Below are 19,214 nucleotides of genomic sequence, written 5' to 3'. Positions count from 1 at the left end.
CAGGCACACTGATAGGGATCTAATAATAAGCAGCGCCTGTAATCCCAGCACATTGGGAAGCTGAGGTAGGTGGATCACTTGAGGTCAGGAGTTTGAGAACAGCCTGGCCAACTTGGTGAAACCCCATCTCTACTAAAAATATAACAATTAGCCAGGAGTGGTTGTGGGTGCCTGTAATCCCAGCTATTTTGGAAGCTGAGGCACAAGAATTATTTGAATCCTGGAGTTGGAGGTTGGAGTGAGCTGAGATTGCACCACTGCATTCCAGCCTGGGTGACAGAGTGAGACTCCATATGAAAAGAATAATAAAAACAACTAATAATATTTAGGCACAGTTGTGCCATTGGAGAGATTACCTGATGCTTGTTTTCTGGGGTGTGCACAGGATTTCTAAGGCGATGATAACATTCCACTTTTTGAACTGCATAGTGACTTCAATAATGTATACATATATAAAAAGTCATCAAGCATTTTATTGCACATATGTTGTTCCTCAATAAAAATAAATAAATCAAAAAAGAATTTAAATGTGCTATGTTTATTGATATGGAAATACACTCCCTAGGTATGGAATGAGAAAAGAAAGCTATTTGTGAAATAGTTTGTGTGGTATAATAACATTTTCAGGTTTAAAACAAGGGTTGGCAAACTACAGCCCATGGACCAATCTGTTTTTCTAAATAACATTTTCTTGGAACAGAGCAAAGTTCATTTGTTTACACATTCTCTATGGCTGCTTTGGTGCTATGTATTGGTTTCCTAGGGCAGCCATAACAAAGGAATGCAACCTGAGTGACTTAAACAACAGAGTGGCTCTCTCACAGCTCTAAAGGCTGGATGTCCAAAAGCAGGGCATCTCCAGGACCACGCTCCCACTGAAGGCTCCAGGGAGGGATCTATTCCCGGCCTCTCTCCTGGCTTTCAGTAATTCCTTGGCTTGTAACAGCATAACTCCAGTATTCATATGGCGTTCTCCCTGTGTGCCTGTCTGTGTCCAGATTTCTCCTATTTATAAGGACAGCAGCCACAGTGGATTAGGAGTTCATCCTACTTCAGTATGAATTTTGGGGGTGGACATGGTCCAGCCATAACACCCTACAACAGTAGAGTTTAATAGCTGCAACAGAGATTGCATGGCCCATGATAATAAAAAGCCTAAACTATTTATTATCTTGTCTTTATAGGAAAAAGTTTGCCAATCTCTGGCGTGTGTGTATGCGTGTTTGTGCATACTCATTAAAAAATGTGGAAGGCTGCTCACTAACATGTTAACAAAAGTTGCATCTGAGTTATAGAATTATGGGTAGTTTTTAAATTATATTTTAATACTTTATTATTTGGAATTTTTTAAATTCTGCAATAATTTCTGTATGATAAATAAGCAGCACACATATTTCTTTTGGGAGGAAAAAATATCATTCCTATTTAGTTCCTATCCCCTTCGTACATACTACCACCAAATTCTTCTGCCCCTTAGTGGTTTATTTTGTTCTGATGCAAACCTTTCTAAATAGGCCACTGTTCTCCAACATTGGGAGTGTTAAGGACAAACACTTAGCAAACCAGCAAACTCGACTGTTTACTCACTTGGGTATATGGATCATTCATGTCTTTATTTAGCTGCCTGTTGTAAGTTGGAGAGAAAAGGTTCTGGCTTTTATCTCCTCATTAAAAATAGATCCTTTTATGACGAAGGGATGGAGAGGCCATGAGTCATCATCGCCAGCATGAAAGAAAGTGTGTGATGCTTTCTGGATCAGGCCTCAGGAGCTGGGCCCCGAGGTGGTACCTGTCCACCCCTATGACCCCCTGGTTTCTTGTCATTTCAGGAAGCTGGACGCTTTCATCTACGATGCTGCGGTTTTGAATTACAAGGCCGGGAGGGATGAAGGTTGCAAGCTGGTGACCATCGGGAGTGGGTACATCTTTGCCACCACCGGTTATGGAATTGCCCTTCAGAAAGGCTCTCCTTGGAAGAGGCAGATCGACCTGGCCTTGCTTCAGTTTGTGGGTGATGGTAAGACCCCGGGTGACCCCTTTCTTTAGGGGAACTCGAGACTCTCACACTCACTCTGTTTGCTCTTGGACTTCCCAGTGGATCTTTGCATGATGAGTTTGCTCCCTAAAAATATGTACTGAGTGCCTGTCACATGAAACCATGGTTCTTTAGGTTGCTTATAATGGAAAGCAATTCTAGATAACTAAGTTTAACAAACGAAAGTATTCTAAGGATTCAGTCTCTTTCAGGGGATTTAGGAAAGAGTTAAATAGGTTTAGAAAAAGGAGCCAGGAAAGTCCTGGTGACTTAAGTTAGAATTCACAGGACTTCTTTCTAGGGCAGTGGTTCTCAAAGGGTGAAGGGCAATTTTGTCCCTCAGGTGACATGTGGCAATGTCTGGAGACACATTCAGTGATCATGACTGGGAATCTGCTTGCTACTGGGATCTGATGGATAGAGACCAGGGATAGAAGATGCAGGAAAACACCTTACGGGACCCAGGACAGCTCCCTACATCACAAAACACAGAATTATCCAACTCCACATGTTGGTAGGCTGTGGTTGAGAGACCCAGCTGCACAAAATTATATAACTAGGCTGTAATCAGTCCCAATCTCATTCCAGAGAAAGGATTCCTGATGCATTTTGAGGTCAAAGACTCTTTCCTAGACTCACCAAGGGTGACTCAGGGTGGAGTTATGTTGTACCAACATGGTGGCTCATGTTCTTATCCCATGGAGAAATGAAGGAAAGGCAATCTCTATTACAGTCTGATGAGATTCTGGCATTTATGCAACTACACAGCCACTTGGGCCGGCTGTGTCACCAGAAGCATTTCCTCCTGTCTGCCCTTTCTACTTTATAGCTGGTGATCTCACTATAGCCCGGAGTTTCCTGGCATGGCCTTTAGAGGCTGGCCATGGCTTGGAATGGCAGGTTGGTTTCCTTTTAGTTGCTAACACTGAGGAAATGTGAAAAGAAAAGTCAGCTCAGATAGCAGGTTAACACCAAAAATGAGCTCAGTATGAGGAGGATAGGAAGGCTCAGGCCATAGCGCAGAAGCCCCATTCAAATGGGTGGAGTCTATATTCAGAGATGGTTACAGAATGTGCTATGCCTGGCTACAGGTGGGAGAAAAAAATCTAGTTACCACTGCAGTGAAATGCAATATCAAAATAGGCAGAGGTTAGTTAGTACACAGGGTTGGTATGAATTTGAATGAGGTACATAATTCCTTGTGGCTTCTTATCTTCTTTTTATTCACAGAATTAAACCCTAAATTCTCACAGTGCCATCAAACATTTTAAATGTGTTTTATATTTAACTTCCAAATAAGAACATCTGAATCTTTGAACTCCCCATAGGGCATTTATACCTGTCTCAGATCACTGGCCATGTTCTCTGCTGTGTAATAATGATTTGTGGCTGTGTTGGTCAGCTTTTTGTGGCAAAATCTTAGAGGCATAAAACAATAAACATTGTTTTGCTTATGGTAGCGCATGTTGAGTGGACAAGCTCTGCCTCAGCCTGGAGTGGGGATAGTGCCTCTGCTTCCTGCTAGAAGCGCATGAATCAGCAGTGTGGCCTCTGTTCCACGTGTGTTTATTCTGTGTCTCAGTCTGAAAGGGTAGCAGCTACCTGGGGAAGCTCTTTTCCTGGCTATGTCAGAAGCACAGAAAGCAACACCTAACTGCACATGCACATTTCAAGTCGCTGCTTGGTCACGTTCATGTCTGCTAACATCCTTCGGTCCAAAGCAAGTCAGGTGGCCAAGTTCATGGTCAAGGGGTTGCAGGTATACTATACCTTTCATGAGATAGGTTTTGAAGTTTTATGGCAAAAGTGTGAACACTGAAAGTACACTGAAGAATTGGGGCCCAATGTTTTGCCTATCACAGGGCTGGCTAGGTCCTACAAGGGGTGAACTACTTGGTAAACAGGAGTCTTATTTCCAGCATTTACACAACAAAATGCTGAACATCGCAGGTAACTGGTCAATGAAGGGTTGAATGAATAAATACGTGTATGGATGAATGGTTGATGTTAACATGTATTTCATTTGGCAGGAAACTTTTAAACATGATAGACATCTGTCAAATACATGAGTTCTAACTCTAGCCCCACCTACCATTGGTGTTACTCTCAAAACATCTATTGTAAAACAACTAACATATTTAGGGACTCGGATATATCAATCATCATACTGGATGCATTACATATGTTCCTCAATGTAACCTTCCGAACCTTATGAGGTCAAATGTTGCTTATTCCCACTTTTCAGAGGAGGCAATTGAATCTCAGAAGGCAAGTTCCTCAGCTAGTAAGTGGCAAAGATTCTACTTCAGGGACATTACTCTGGAAGGGGGCCAATTAGGGAAGACTGTTATTGTATTTAATTCTCTAAGATATCTATCAAAGATGACTAATTAAACTCTTGAGATTTATAAATCCTTTAGGAAGGAGTGATTTAATGCACATCTGAACTAAGTCTACTGTCCCACTTAAAATACTTCTATGAAAGAATTGATCTTTCTTAGTCTCAGTTTACTCATCTGTAAAAGGGTACAGAAATATTTACCTAATGAGGTTGATGTGAAGATGAAATGAGAGAATACACATAAAGTGCCTAGCTTAGGCTGGGCACGTTGGCTTACGCCTGTAATCCCAGCCCTTTGGGAGGCCAAAGTGGGCGGATCATGAGGTCAAGAGATCGAGACCATCCTGGCCAACATGGTGAAACCCTATCTCTACTAAAAAAATAGAAAAATTAGCTGAGCTTGGTGGCGCATGCCTGTAGTCCCAGCTAATCGGTAGGCTGAGGCAGGAGAATCACTTAAACCTGGGAGCTGGAGGTTGCAGTGAGCTGAGATCGCTCCACTGCACTCTAGCCTGGCGACAGAGCGAGACTCTGTTTCAAAAAAAAAAAAAAAAAGTACATAACTTAGCATAGACCCTGGAACATACAAGTGGTTCAATAAATGTTAGCCATCACCTTCATTGTTACAGAAAAGGGGTCCTGATCCAGACCTCAAGAGAGGGTTCTTGGATCTCGCACAAGAAGGAATTCAGGGCAGATCCATGGAGTGAAGTCAAAGCAAGTTCATTAAGAAAGTGAAGGAATAAAAGAATGACTGCTTCATAGATAGAGCAGCCTCAAGGGCTGCTGGTTATCCATTTTTATGGTTATTTCTTGATGACATGCTAAACAAGTGCCCCTTTTTCAGGGTAACTTCCTGATGTCGCCATGGTATCTGTAAACTGTCATGGTGCTGGTGGGAGTGTAGCAGTGCAGACGACCAGAGATCACTCTCATGGCCATGTTGGTTTTGGTGGGTTTTGGCCAGCTTCACTGCAACCTGTTTTATCAGCAAGGTTTTTATGACCTGTATCTCGTGCTGATCTTTTATCTCATCCCGTGACTTAGAATGCCTTGACCATCTGGGATTGCAGCCCAATAGATCTCAGCCTCATTTTACTCAGCTCTTATTTAAGATGGAGTTGCCCTGATTCACACGCCTCTGATATCATCACTATCATTATAATCATCATCATCACCACCATCACCATCATCATCACCATCAATCATGATCATTATCATCATCATCATCATCAACATGACCAATGCCATCATCCTCATTAAGACCATCATCACCACCATCATGGCCATCACCACAACCCTCCTCCCCACTTCACCCTTCTCATTCTTATCATCATCATAGTTGCCTGTGCACAACTCTAGTATCAAATACAACTTCTTTAATGTTGCATTGGCATTAATATAGTCGAGTTAGTAACACAGAAAGAACTTTTGTTGTGCTAAAGAGAAAAGGTCTTCTTTGCATCAAATAAAAATGAACAGTAAAAGCATTTAGATAGGCCAGGGGTTTGTTCATATACTTATAAACATCTAGGTTCTCATAGATATTTTCTGTTCTGGCTCATTGCCTTCCTGGTCAGACTGTTGGGTTTGGGAAATATGTCTTTTCAACTTAATCTCTAGAGGCCATCTGGAGGCAAAGACTTGGGAGAGAAAATGCCATTTGCTCTGGGGGTGTCTTCAGATAATCTTCCCGGAAAGCCATGACCAATTCTGAATGTCTCTCTAGGAGTAAATACATGAATTCATGTATTTACACAGCTGCATAAATATTTCACTTATTGTGTGCAGCTTCAACAGGATTAATTATGCTCTAAAATTAGACGTGTAAAGAGCACAGTGCTGAGCAGTACCTAATTATTCATCCTCTAGAATGGAGTGTTTATCTCTTGTTATACAGTAGCTTTAGTGGACGATTATGAGTCTAATGAGTGTCAAAAGTATAAAAAATCTTCCTAATAAGCTGTATAAATATAACCTTTGAATGGAGTCTTTGGTTATTGAGGGAACCTCTTACATGAAGCCTGCCACGCATTTCCCTAGGAAAAGGGCTGCTCATCTGCCTGGAGGCATACACAGGATCCTAGCAAGGCATTACCTCCCTTTTCCCATCTAATTGTCTGTGGTCTTTCTAAAATGATAGAGTGCACCATGGCATCTTTGGCTCTCAGTAGTGGAGTAACAATGCTCACAGGTATTTTTCAGCATTGATCAGCATCAATACCCAACATTTACTGAGAAACAGACGCCTTGGTAGGCACTGATGTTCCAAGAAGAGTATGTCATGGTTTTTTCTTCTTCTTTTCCTCAGTGAACTTACTACAGTCCAGTAGGTTGACAAATGTATAAATGCAAAATATCTAATCCCAAAATCAAAATATATGTCTAGTAATTCACATATATAAATTTGTTTCACATGGTATATATACACATATGTAGACATAAATACATATATACACATATATACATACATGCATATGTTATGTATGTGGTATATATTCTTATGTATATATGTATACATACATATATATTCTTAGGTGTGTTGGGTAGATAAGAAAATGGTAAAGGTAAATATGAGACCTAACTAGTTTCCTTAGATTCATAAAGAAAACAAGAGTGGCAAGATTTAGACAAAGAATAGAATGGGCCAGGGTTCAAAGAAGCCTCAGCCATTTATTCATCCAGCAACCAGCAACTCTTAATTGAGTACCCAGATTCTTCTTGGTCTCTAAAAGGTGACACTTGAGTGAGAACCTGAAGACTGGGTAAGACTTGGACTTAAAGAATGGCATTTCTGGGGCCAGGCACAGTGGCTTATGCCTGTAATCCCAGCACTTTGGGAGGCCGACATGGGTGGATCACTTGAGGTCAAGAGTTCGAGACCAGCCTGGCCAACATGGTGAAATTCTGTCTCTACTAAAAATACAAAAATTAGCCAGGTGTGGTGGCAGGCACCTGTAATCCTAGTTTACTTGGGAGGCTGAAGCATGAGAATCACTTGAACCTGGGAGGTGGAGGTTGCAGTGAGCCAAGATTGTGCCACTGTACTCCAGCCTGAGCAATAGAGTGAGACTCAGTCTAAAAAAAAAAAAAAGGCATTTCTGGCTTTAAAGTAAAGGTGAACAGGGAATCTCGTAGGTCCCATCTATCTCATGCATTTTGCGATTTTTAAATTACTTATTTTATTTTTATTTTACTTTAAGTTCTGGGGTACATGTGTAGATCTTGCAGGATTGTTATGTAGGTATACATATGGGATTTGAAGAAGCAGAAGGAAGATCATAAAGGTCAAACCCTTCTGATGTCTAGGGGCCAGAAAAAAAGATATTGAGGAAAACAAGAATGTCTAATTTTATTATTCAGACACAAGTGATGCTGAGAAAAAGGAAAGAAACAATTGTTTTGGGGCCTCTCATCTATGGTTCAGCACTATGCCAAGCACATCACATGTAATATCCTAGTAAGTCTTCCTATAATACTCTGGTGTAGTTCTTATACATGAGAAAGAATCACCTGGAGATCTTGCTAAAACAAAGACTGTGTTTCAGTGGGTGAGCCTGAGACCCAACATTTCTAACAAGCTCCCAGGTGATGCTGATGGTGCCAACCCATGGACAACACCCTGTTCAGACATTTCTAGAGGTAACAACTGGCTCTAGTTCATCTGATTCCAATTCTGATCATTTTTCCACTAAACTAAGCTGCAGGGAGAAACCTGGGTTGCAGGTGGCCAGGTCAGCTTAGCTATAAGTAATACTTTTTAGCATTGAGAAGCATTTAATCTTCTTCCTTGTATTTTGCTCAGTTTTAACGGTCATGGATTTATTTTTAAACTCCAATATACATTACTCATCCCTGACATCTAGTCTGAGTTCCTTTAACACATGAAATTAAATGTATATATTTATCATATATTTTAAAAATTATGTATATGGTATATTCAATTGCACCTATATCATATTTAGGTATATATAATAGATATCACATGTAAAATATTTGAAAAATATGGCACATGTATCTCTTGCATTGATATTATATTAAGCTAGGTGCAGTGGCTCACGCCTGTAATCCTAACTGCTCAGGAGCCTGAGGTAGGAGGATCGCTTGAATCCAGGAGTTCAAGATCAGCCCAGGCAACATAGCAAAAACCCATCTCTACAAAAAAAAAATTTTTTTAATTAGCTGGGCACGGTGGTACTTGCCTGAAGGCCCACCTACTCATGAGGCTGAGGCAGGAGGATTGCTTGAGCCCAGGAGTTTGAGGCTGCAGTGAGCCATGATCATGCCACTGCACTCCAGCCTGGGTCACAGAGTAAGACCTTGTCTCCAAAAAAAAGTTACATTAATAGAGTGACCAACTCAACCAAGTTTGCCTGGACTCTCCAAGTTTTAAAACTAGTGGTTGGCCCTAGTTACATCATCTTTGGACATATAATCCTATGTTAAATATTTGAAAGATACAGATACACACACACACACACAATTTTAGTTAATCAGGTTCTCTCTGTTGCTTTTGTACTGCAACTCTTGCCAGCAATCATTTTAAAGACTCATCTAGATTGTTAACAGATTGGAAAGGACCACAAATCCTGCTCTCATGTTAATAAGGAACCTTGTTGCAATGGACTCTAGGGCTTTAAAAGCACCATTCAGCATGATGATGCTCACAGATCTTGGAGAGGGGGAACCTTGGAAGGGAAATTAATGAAGAAGCCCACTTCGTCCCTCCGAGTGGGTCAGTGTTGGCATCCTGAGTCCTTTTTTTGTTGGCCGCTCTTCCACTGAAGCATACAGGATAGCTTCTGACGGCAGGAGACTCCATGCTTCCAGGGAGACTAGAGAGTGTTTGTGTAGTTACAGAAGTCCTTGTATCTAATTAGAATTCTCATAAATTGCTCTGGGCCACTGGATGGGTTGCTAATATCCTCAACACTGCCCTTGATCGACTTCCCAGCTTAATATCTTTGGGCTGACATGAGAGTCTGGGATAGAGCTGTACAGTCCCACAGCTCAGGCGGTGATGACCACATGTGTATCCATTCTGAGGATGCCATATCACTGAGAGGGCTTCACAGACCATCTTCTTAGGGCTGGCTTAGGAATGGTTTGGCATTGTGGGTTGGGGAAGTCCTTGAATGCCCTTTTCCCCTGAATATTTTCCCATTCAACTTTCTACAGCATCCAAATTTTCACCATTTGAATTTTTTTTTAGATAAGTGTGGATTGCTGCATGCAACACCCTATAAAAATGGAATTCCTTCTTCCCTCTTTTCCTAACCCCATTTCCTGATTTGACATCTCGTCCATCCTTCAGCCTCTGTGCTCTCTCTGTGAAGACTCCCAGAAAACACTCTAAGCTAGACACCCTGCCTGTGAACTCCGTTTTCTCCATGCTTGTGGCATTTAGCAAAGCAAGAGAAGTGAAATAAGTAAGATGAAGGTTCTAGTTTCCTAGTGGCGTGACCTGGGACAAACTAATTTCTTGGAGTCTCACTTTTTTCATTTTGAAATCAGAATTAAGGATTAAATATGAAAATGTATATAAAGAAGCTGGCCCCATTAGATGCCATTGTGGCCTCTCCATGTCCTCTGGCCCACTTGAGTGCACAGCATTGTAGGTTTTTCAAGGGCATACACTGTCCATGTCCATCCTTGTTGCCATTCCCTTACTGCAAGACTTATTGGAGTTTGGCATACAGCAGGTGCATACACAAAATTTGTTTAATGAATGAACAAATGGATAAATTAGAAAATATTGCAAATACACTTTTGCAAGACTTATGTCATCAATTTAATATCTTCTCTAATGAAAGGGACCTCATTTCCTTTCTTTTTTCTTTCTTTTTTTTTTTTTTTATGAGGCAGAGTCTCATCACTCTGTTGCCAGGCTGGAGTGCAATGGCACACTCTCTCGGCTCACTGCAACCTCTGCCTCTGGGTTCAAGCAATTCTCCTGCCTCAGCCTCCCAAGTGGCTGGGATTACAGGAGCACAGCACCACACCTGGCTAATTTCTTTTGGATTTTTTTAGTAGATGGGGTTTCACCATGTTGGTTAGGCTGGTCTCAAACGCCTGACCTTGTGATCTGCCTGCCTCAGCCTCCCAAAGTGTTGGGATTACATATATGAGCCACCGCTCCCAGCCTGGGACTTCATTTTCTAGAGAAAGGACACTAGATACCTCTAGAGAGAGAAGCAAGGAAGTAATCACTGAATCACTGCCCAATATGACACTCTTCCCAAGCCTCTTAACATTGTATTCACTATAAGGTAGAGGCAAATTTCTCCATTGTCTTATTTGTATATTATAATAGTCAAATATCCCTGTATTACTTAAGCTCTTTAATGCAATATATGTAATGTGCATATGAGGCATATATATGCATATATGTAATATATGCAATATGAGGCATATAACCAACAGAATTATATATTCCCTGGTTTTTACAGCTGTAGTGGATCACAAATTGCTACTTAGTCCAGTAAAAGGAGAACCGAAGCCAGAGAGGGGATGTGACCTAACCTAAGGATTCACGGCGAGGGACTGCAGAGATGGGGCTCAAACCCGGATTTTCAGCCTCCTAGACAAATTATATATCAAAAACAAAACAAAGGGAACACAAAACCAGTGATGATCTTTTGTTCTGTGTCTTTTGGAAAGACTTGACCTCTGCAGTAGGAGTAAGGGTCGTAAAGGACAGTTGGGGTATCTCCAGGCATATTGGTCACCAGCCGTATCCAACTCATAAAAGCCTCCCATAGAATGAGCCATGCTGTCTCCCAGGACCCCCTCCTTCCCTGTAGCCCAGTAGAGGCAAGACAAGAGTAGCAACATGGACTCCAAAATGCGTGCTTTATTTCAGGCAAGACTGCATACTAATGGAGAAACAGTAGATAAGTTTCATGTCCATAATGCTCCCAGGCACATACCCTTGGTTGATGTCTTTCTTTAACAAACCAGTCCTGTTCACAGCCCCTACTTTCTTCCATGCAAACCTCTTCCAAACTGCAGCTCTGATCCCTTCCCCAAGGAAGAGCTTGTGAAATAAAGCTGTGTTGTTACACCCTTGATTTCTGCCGTACTTCACTGATGTGGTTTTGTTTATTGCAATGTCATTAGCACGAATAGAGAATTCTAAAACCCCAACGACCAGGAGTGATCATTGCAAAGTTTTGTCTTAGCAAGACCCTTTACCAAACTAAATCAAGCTCTTATTGTGTCTTTTGCTAAACTTCCTGCTGCAGTCCTAAGAATTGAAACAGTCAAAAGCATCCTTTTTCATTTATTTATGTGTGTGTGTGTGTGTGTGTGTGTTTCATTTATCTTACCAACCAAGATTTGTTTTCCAAATTCTCTAACCTCAGACAGGAATTCAGGTGTGCCAACATAATAGTCAGCGATGTAAATCAGAACTTATGGTTCTTCCATGTCCACCAGATCTAGGGAGGGTTCTGGAATATGGGATTCAATCTCTTTAATCAAGAACCTGGGAGAGAGTGGCCAGGGACTGTATCTTCAGGAGCCCAGCAATTAGGAACATGGGGCTGAAATCTTTGCTTTATTCTGCTGGTTTATGATGAAGAGGGTGACCAAGAGAAAGAGTGTTTCCCTCAGCATTTATCAAAACCCATGACCCAATCCCAGTTACTACCTGGTTTTGAAAATAAAGTTTTATTGAAACCCAATCACATATAGAGTCCAGTCACTGCAACCAAAACCGTAAGGGCTACAAAGCCCAAAATGTTTATTATCTGGCCCTTTACAGAACAAGTCTGATGGTGCCTAGTGTAGGCTGTATGGAAACAGATAAAAAGGGCAGAGAGGGCTGGGTGCTGTGGCTCACACCTGTAATCCCAGCACTTTGGGAAGCTGAGGCAGGTAGATCACCTGAAGTCAGGAGTTCAAGACCAGTCTGGCCAACTGGTGAAACCTGGTCTCTATTAAAAATACAAAAATTATCCAGGCATGGTAGTGGGTGCCTGTAATTCCAGCTACTCAGGAGGCTAAGTCAGGAGAATCGCTTGAACCCAGGCGGTGGAGGTTGCAGTAAGCCGAGATCATGCCACTGCATTCCAGCCTGGGTGACAAGCGTGAAACTCTGTCTCAAAAAACAGGGGCGGGAGGGCAAAGAAGACTTAAAGTTAGTTGTCCAGTTCTCCTAAGGGAAGGGAAAAGATTAAAATGAGAAAAAGAAGAAAGAAAGGCAAGTAGGATGGAGAAGGAAAAAGGGACAGAGATACATGAGGGAGAAATTAGAGGGGAAAAAAGAAGAGGAAGAAGATATGGCAAAAGATAAAGAGGAAAGAAGATCAAGCATAGTGACTCATGGCTATAATCCCAGCACTTTGGGAGGCCAAGTCAAGCAGATCACTTGAGGTTAGGAGTTTGAGACCAACCTGGGCTACATGACAAAACTCCATCCCTACTAAAACAGAATAAGATTCCATCTCAAAAAAAACTAAATAGAAGAGAAAAGAACAGAGTCAAAAAGTAAAGAAAGATGGGAGAAAGGAAGGGATAGAAAAAAAGGGAGCAGTAAAGTGAGAGAGAGGCAAAGAAAGAAGGAGTGGGAGAGGTAAGAGATGTTTGCTAAGTGATAGTTTAGGCAATGTTTAGCCTCTGCATCCACAGAGCAGGCTGGTTTTATTAAACAGAGAATTAGCCATGTTGCATATGAAACTGAAGATGTCTCAGAGCCATCCACTGCTTCTCTTCGGCTCCAGTGTGTTGATACAAGGCACAGACCACTGGTGACTCACTCCTGCCTCAGAGATGTCTAATCTGCCTTTTGATGGCTTCCCTGCCAGCAGTTCTTCCTGACATAGGTCCCCATGTCCTGAGATGACTCAACAACATCCATTACAACCAGCAGCCTCAGCCCAATTAAAGAGATAAATGCAAAATAAGAATGGAGGGAAAGGAATTGCAGAGCATCTGAAAACCTTGTTTGAGAGGATGGGACCGTTTTTCATTTCTCCACGTGGAAGTAGTTCAACAGCTACCATGATTGTTACAGATATTTATCATAATAAGTAACACTTATGAGAAGGTTAACTGCATGTCACAAAATAATCTCAGTGCTCAGTTCTTGTATGTATTTATCCATGAAAACAGTCAAACTCTGTAAAATATTTGAAGAGATCTCTCTGAGCCGAATGTGAGGGCCATTACCCATGACACAGCTACAGCCTGGTTTTAAACATTTTAGGGAGGCAAAAGACATCAATCAATACCTGTGAGGTATGCATTGGTGCAGTCTGATAGGGTGGGACCACTTGAAGTGGGCTGGCTGGGGGGCACAAGTAAAAGGTAGAGTTAAAGTCCAAAGATTTTCTGATTTGCAATTGGTTGAAAGAGTTAAATATTATCTAAAGGCCTGGAATCAAGAGAAAGGAGTTTCTGGGTTAAGAGAAGGGGTTGTGGAGACCAGGATTCTTATGTGCCTGAAGTGTTTTCTATTCAGTGTTTTCTTTTCAGACCTCTAAAAGATGTTTTCTATTCAGACCTCTAAAAGATGCTAGACTCTAAGAAAATCTCTTCAAGACTGGGAGGGCCTGGAATGGGGAAAGATCTTGTTATGTTAGTAGACAATATTTACAGATGCAATTTTCCTCAACAAGAATGGTTTTGCAAGCCATTTAAAAATATGGCAAAGAAACGTATTTAGGGGTAAAATATTTTGACTTCCTTCTTTATCTGTCATGTGATGTTCTGCCAGAGTCAAGTTGGAAAGTAAGCCATGTTATATAGCATGGAATAAAACCCCTCTCATGAGACTTTATTGTTTGAAGGGTGTGACTCTTCAGGTCCCTTAGATAGGGCTTTGGGCAAGAGAAGAAAATGGTCAGAGTTTAGTCTTTATATTAATTTCATTTGCTTCTCACAATGACTAAATGGCATGGAGTTATGATTATTAATCCCTATTTACATATGAGGAAATTGAGTCACAGGTCAGTTAAGTAAGGTGTCCAGAATTACCCAGCTAAGTGGCAGATCTGAGATTGGCACAATTGGTAACTACGCAGGAGGGTTCCAGGATCTTTGCTTTAAGCTTTACATAATATTACTTCTTCAGCTGCTATAAACCCTCATAGACATCTTGGAAGACAGGCTTTCTCATCCAGAAAGGGGCAAGGCTGTGATTTAAATACAGGTAGGTCAGACCCCAAAGTCTGCGCTCCTTTCTCTTTTACTAATGAAACAGCACCATTCCCCTGCAGATGGTACTGGGCAAAATCATTTGGCAATAGAAGTTGAGGGTGGGAGACACAGTGACGTACACTTTTCTTCCATTGTTCTATGGTGAAGGAAATTTGTCCATGCCTCAGGCCCCAGCACCATGGGAGCAGGCCCAGCCTAATTTTTGAGATCATTCAACCCTGCCAGTTTGGGGAAAACTAAGGACCCAGAAGCAAGAGATGAGAAGGAATGAAACAAGGACAGAATGTAATTAAGAGAAGTCAGATGTTTGGCCTCGATACAGGCTTGCAAAGCAACCTCTCCAGGTTCACAAAGACCTGTCTTGGTTGCTGGAATTGCTTGTTCCCCACAGAGCTTCTCAGAGCTGCATAATCCCCAGAATTTCAGAAAGTTATTGTTCCTTGCTAAACATGTTTTAATCAAATTGAGACTTCAAAGGCAGAAATCACAGTTGGGGATGAGCTGGGCTAGTCTGTAAATTACTAACTTTCTAATCAAGTTAGGAAGAACTGGGTGCCATTGACAACCCCCTTCCCATTTATTCACCTATTTGTTCATTCATTCATTCTCCCTTCTAGTCATTGATTCTACAAAGAACAACTGAGCAGCTTTTAAACTCCAGGTGGTGGGATATAAAAATGATTAAACACTCCTGCTCTATTGCCCTTGCATGTGGAGATGCTTTTGACATTTTTGCATCCAATAGAATCACTTGCGGAGCCAATTGAAAATACAGACACCTAATTTTCACCTCCTGTGGGGTATTTCTGCATACTTTCTGGATGATTCTAATACACAATAAGGTGTTTTTTTTTTTTTTAATTTATACTTTTCATGTAGTGTTCTAAATTGAATCTCCATGTACAGAATTTTATAACTTTTAAGTGAAAATTCTTAAAGCAGGCATGTGCTCCCATTTGCTCCCTTTACATGTAATTTTTTTTTTTCGAGACAGAGTTTCGCTCTTGTCACCCATGCTAGAATACAGTGGCGCAATCTTGGCTCACTGTAATCTCCGCCTCCTGGGTTCAAGCGATTCTCCTGCCTCAGCCTCCTGAGTAGCTGAAATTACAAGCACCAACCACTGCCTGGCTAATTTTTGTATTTTTGGTAGAAACCGGGTTTTGCCATGTTGACCTGGATGGTCTTGAACTCCTGACCTCAGGTGATCTGCCCACCTCGGCTTCCCAAAGTGCTGGGATTATGGGCGTAAGCCACCGCACGGGATGCACAGGGTTACATGTGCAGGTTTGCTACATAAGTAAACTTATGTCATGGGGGTTTGTTGTACAGATTATTTCATTACCCAGGTATTAAACCTAGTACCCATTGTTTATTTTTCCTGTTCATCTCCCTCCTTCTATCCCCCATCCTCTAGTAGGCCCCAGTGTGTGTTGCTCCCTTCTATATATCCATGTGTTCTCATCATTCAGCTCCCACTTCAAAGTGAGAACATGCTGTATTTGGTTTTCTGTTCCTGTGTTAATTTGCTTTTGCTGAGAATAATGGTCTTCAGCTCCATCCATACAGTTTAAGAATCACTCTTTAAAGTAACAACATTTAGCATTTAGAAGCATCATATCCTTTGACTGGCAGATGTTGAGTACAAATATCAGTGTCCACCCAATCACTCAGTTGGAGTCCAAGATATTGAATCTTTGCCCAGTGTTTTATTCATTCTCTTTCTCTCACGGCTCCTAATTGGGTTTACATAGAGACCTAGGTGATTGTGAAAACCAGAGGCATAAATGGTTTGGCACTTATAAGCGTCAGTCCACACAGCAACCATAATGAAGAACACAGGAGATATGAGGGTAGGCTATGAATGGAAGACGTATTCAGATAGGCTTTAACGTTAAGCTTCCTCATTCAGGAAGGATTGAAATAGACATGAAAGCCTTTATTGCTTCCCAAGATTTCATTTTCATTTATTGACTATAATAACAGTGTTAAAAATAAAGCAGGCAAAACTGAAAACCCCACATTTGGGCAAAGACTGAGCCAACGCTTCTACCGATTAAATTCGATCTGAAACTGGATTTGGACATGATGGCTCTACTGATTCCTTATACGTGTAGACTGGGTCTCATTTGAAACCATGGGGAAAGTACAGCTAAAGACCATTGATTGGGTCTAATTTTTTATGTGGATTTTATTATTGCTCCCATATATGTGGATGACTTTTGCATGCACATAAACCTTATGTATATACAAAGATAATACATTCTGATGATATAGACATCAGAAGGGGGTGATAATTAACCATTTTGATGCCTCAACAACTAAGTCACTTTTACTCTCCTATGACCTAAAAACTGTGTCTAGGGCAAACAATTTATTCAGAAATGCAACGTTTTCAAAGAAGAAATATGTCAATTCTAAGCATAGATTAGCAATAAAGTACTTAACTGCCTCTCCTTTGGCCTGTGACCAGATGGTACCATAAAAATTAGACTTGTTTATTTCCCTTCTAATTTTAACTAGAGGCATATTTGGAATAATAATGGAACAGTACTTACTTAAAAAACAGATGAAATCCATAAATATCCTGGAGAGCCATTGACTCTTCCTCAGTGTTAAAACTCCAGGGGATTTCATCTGCGTAAATTTGCAGTGAATTCCCTACCAGCCCTGTTGAGATTCAGAATCTCAGTGTCTGTTATCAGTCCAACACCAGGATTAGTACAAGGTCAGCCTGCCAGGCCCATGCCTGACAAGCAGTGAATTGCTCAAACCAGGGAAAGTCAAATGTCAAGAGAACCATCAAAGTGGAAATAAGACATAATGAATGGCTTGCTGGTAAGTCAAACATTGATGTCGCATAGGCTCGTGCAAAATTTATGGGATGGATAAACAGTGGCCCCAAATCCCTCTCAGTCTACATTTTTTAAACACTTTCATTTGGAAAGGCAATATATTATATATACAGTTGTCCCTAAGTATTACGAAGGATTGGTTTGAGGGCCTCCTGCATATACCAAAATCTGAGGATGCTCAAGTTCCTGATATAAACTGTAGTATTTGAATATAATCTATATACATCTTTTCTTATATTTTAACTTATCTCTAGTTTACTTATAATACCTAATGCAATGTAAATGCTATCTAAATAGTTGTTATACCATATGGTTTAGGAAACAATGGCAAGAAAAATACGTCTGTATAGGGTTTGGCACAGACACCATTTTTCCCCAAAATATTTTCAATCTGTGATCATGTGAATTCACAAATACAGAAAGGGCTGACTGTACATATAATTACCCCAATCTACTACCTTAACATAATTGTTTTTAATTTATATATTATCTTCTGATCCCTGTTACTTGCAGGCACATTTCTTTAAATAATTATAATTATTAGTTATATACACTTTTATATTCTATGATTTTCATGTATTATTATGTTTTAAACATTCTTATGTAACTACATTATCTGCTTTCACAATTATTTTATTGTTTGCATAAAAGTATCATCATCTTTATTAAATCAGCAATCATTACATTATTTTCCAAATGCTAAACGTTTTGGTATTTTGCTAGTATAGACAAGGATGGAAGAAATATCTTCATGCCTGTTTTCTTTTGAACTATTTGCAATAAACTTTTAAAGGGTTAATGGTTCTAAAGATTTCTAGGAGTCTTGAAATATAGTGTCATATTAATGCCCAAAAGATTTGTTTCCTTTGGGTGCAGTGACTCATAGCTGTAATCCCGGCAATTTTGGGAGGCCAAGGTGGGGGAATTGCTTGAGCCCAGGAGTTCAAGACCAGCCTGGGCAACATGGTGAGACCTCATCTCTACAAAAAATAAAAACATTATCTGGGCATAGTGGCATGCACCTGTGGTCCCAGCTACTTTGGAGACTGAGGTGGGAGGATCACTTGAGCTTGGGAGGTCGAGGCTGCAGAGAGTGGCGTTCCTTCCACTGCACTTCAGCACAGGTGACAGAATAAGACCCTGTCTCAAAGAAAAAAAAAAGTTTGTTTCCATCTAAAGTACTACTAATAGTGGATCAATTTACCACAATCTAGCAGCATTAGGCATTATGGTTCTTTTTGCTATTTTATAAGTTATAACATGCTATCTCTTTTACATAAATATAAAAAGTTATTTCATGTTTCATGTTTTGATTGGTTAAATCAGAATTCTACAAACTATGGCCCACTTGGCCCATTACCTGTTTTTTATAAATAAAGTTTTATTGGAACACAACCATACTTATTCCTGTATTATGTATTGTCTATGGCTGTTTTTGTGCTACAAAGGCAGAGTTGAGTACTTGTAATAGAAACCATATGGCCTGTAATGCCGAAAATATGTACTAATTGGCCCTTTACCAAAAAAAAAAAAAAAAAAAAGATTACTGACCTGTGGCTTAAATGATAAAAGTAAGATATGTTCTTCTGAAACAATTCCAACAATTGGAAGAATTTAACTAAACATGACTGACTCATATCTCCTTATCCTTAAAGAAATTTTCTCTTTTTGTAAAGAAATTTCACACTTTAAAAAAAGTTTTTATTTTTTTTCTTTGGTTTAGAAAGTCTGTTTTCTTCAACTTTCCTCATTTTTACCTCACTTAACCCCCAAAGTAAAAGAACACATACCTTTACTATGCCACTCACTGTTGTTTTCTATT

At 40.4% G+C, this 19,214-nt stretch overlaps 1 protein-coding gene across 4 annotated transcripts in view; it reads left to right on the top strand.

Moving 5' to 3' along the window:
* Window positions 1-19,214, top strand: part of GRIN2A (glutamate ionotropic receptor NMDA type subunit 2A) — a 441,648-nt gene that overhangs the window by 391,245 nt on the left and 31,189 nt on the right. For all 4 annotated transcript variants that reach the window (XM_012448290.3, XM_012448292.3, XM_021673516.2 and 1 more), the window contains one exon: window positions 1,830-2,017. In XM_012448290.3, the coding sequence (XP_012303713.1) occupies window positions 1,830-2,017 (188 nt within the window). The remainder of the gene's footprint in view (window positions 1-1,829; window positions 2,018-19,214) is intronic.

The sequence above is a fragment of the Aotus nancymaae genome, unplaced genomic scaffold (genome assembly GCF_030222135.1).
Source record: "Aotus nancymaae isolate 86718 unplaced genomic scaffold, 86718_ANA_hifiasm-v0.15.2.pri h1tg000049l, whole genome shotgun sequence".
Lineage (NCBI taxonomy): Eukaryota > Metazoa > Chordata > Mammalia > Primates > Aotidae > Aotus > Aotus nancymaae.
This window is presented reverse-complemented; position numbering and strand designations above follow the sequence as displayed.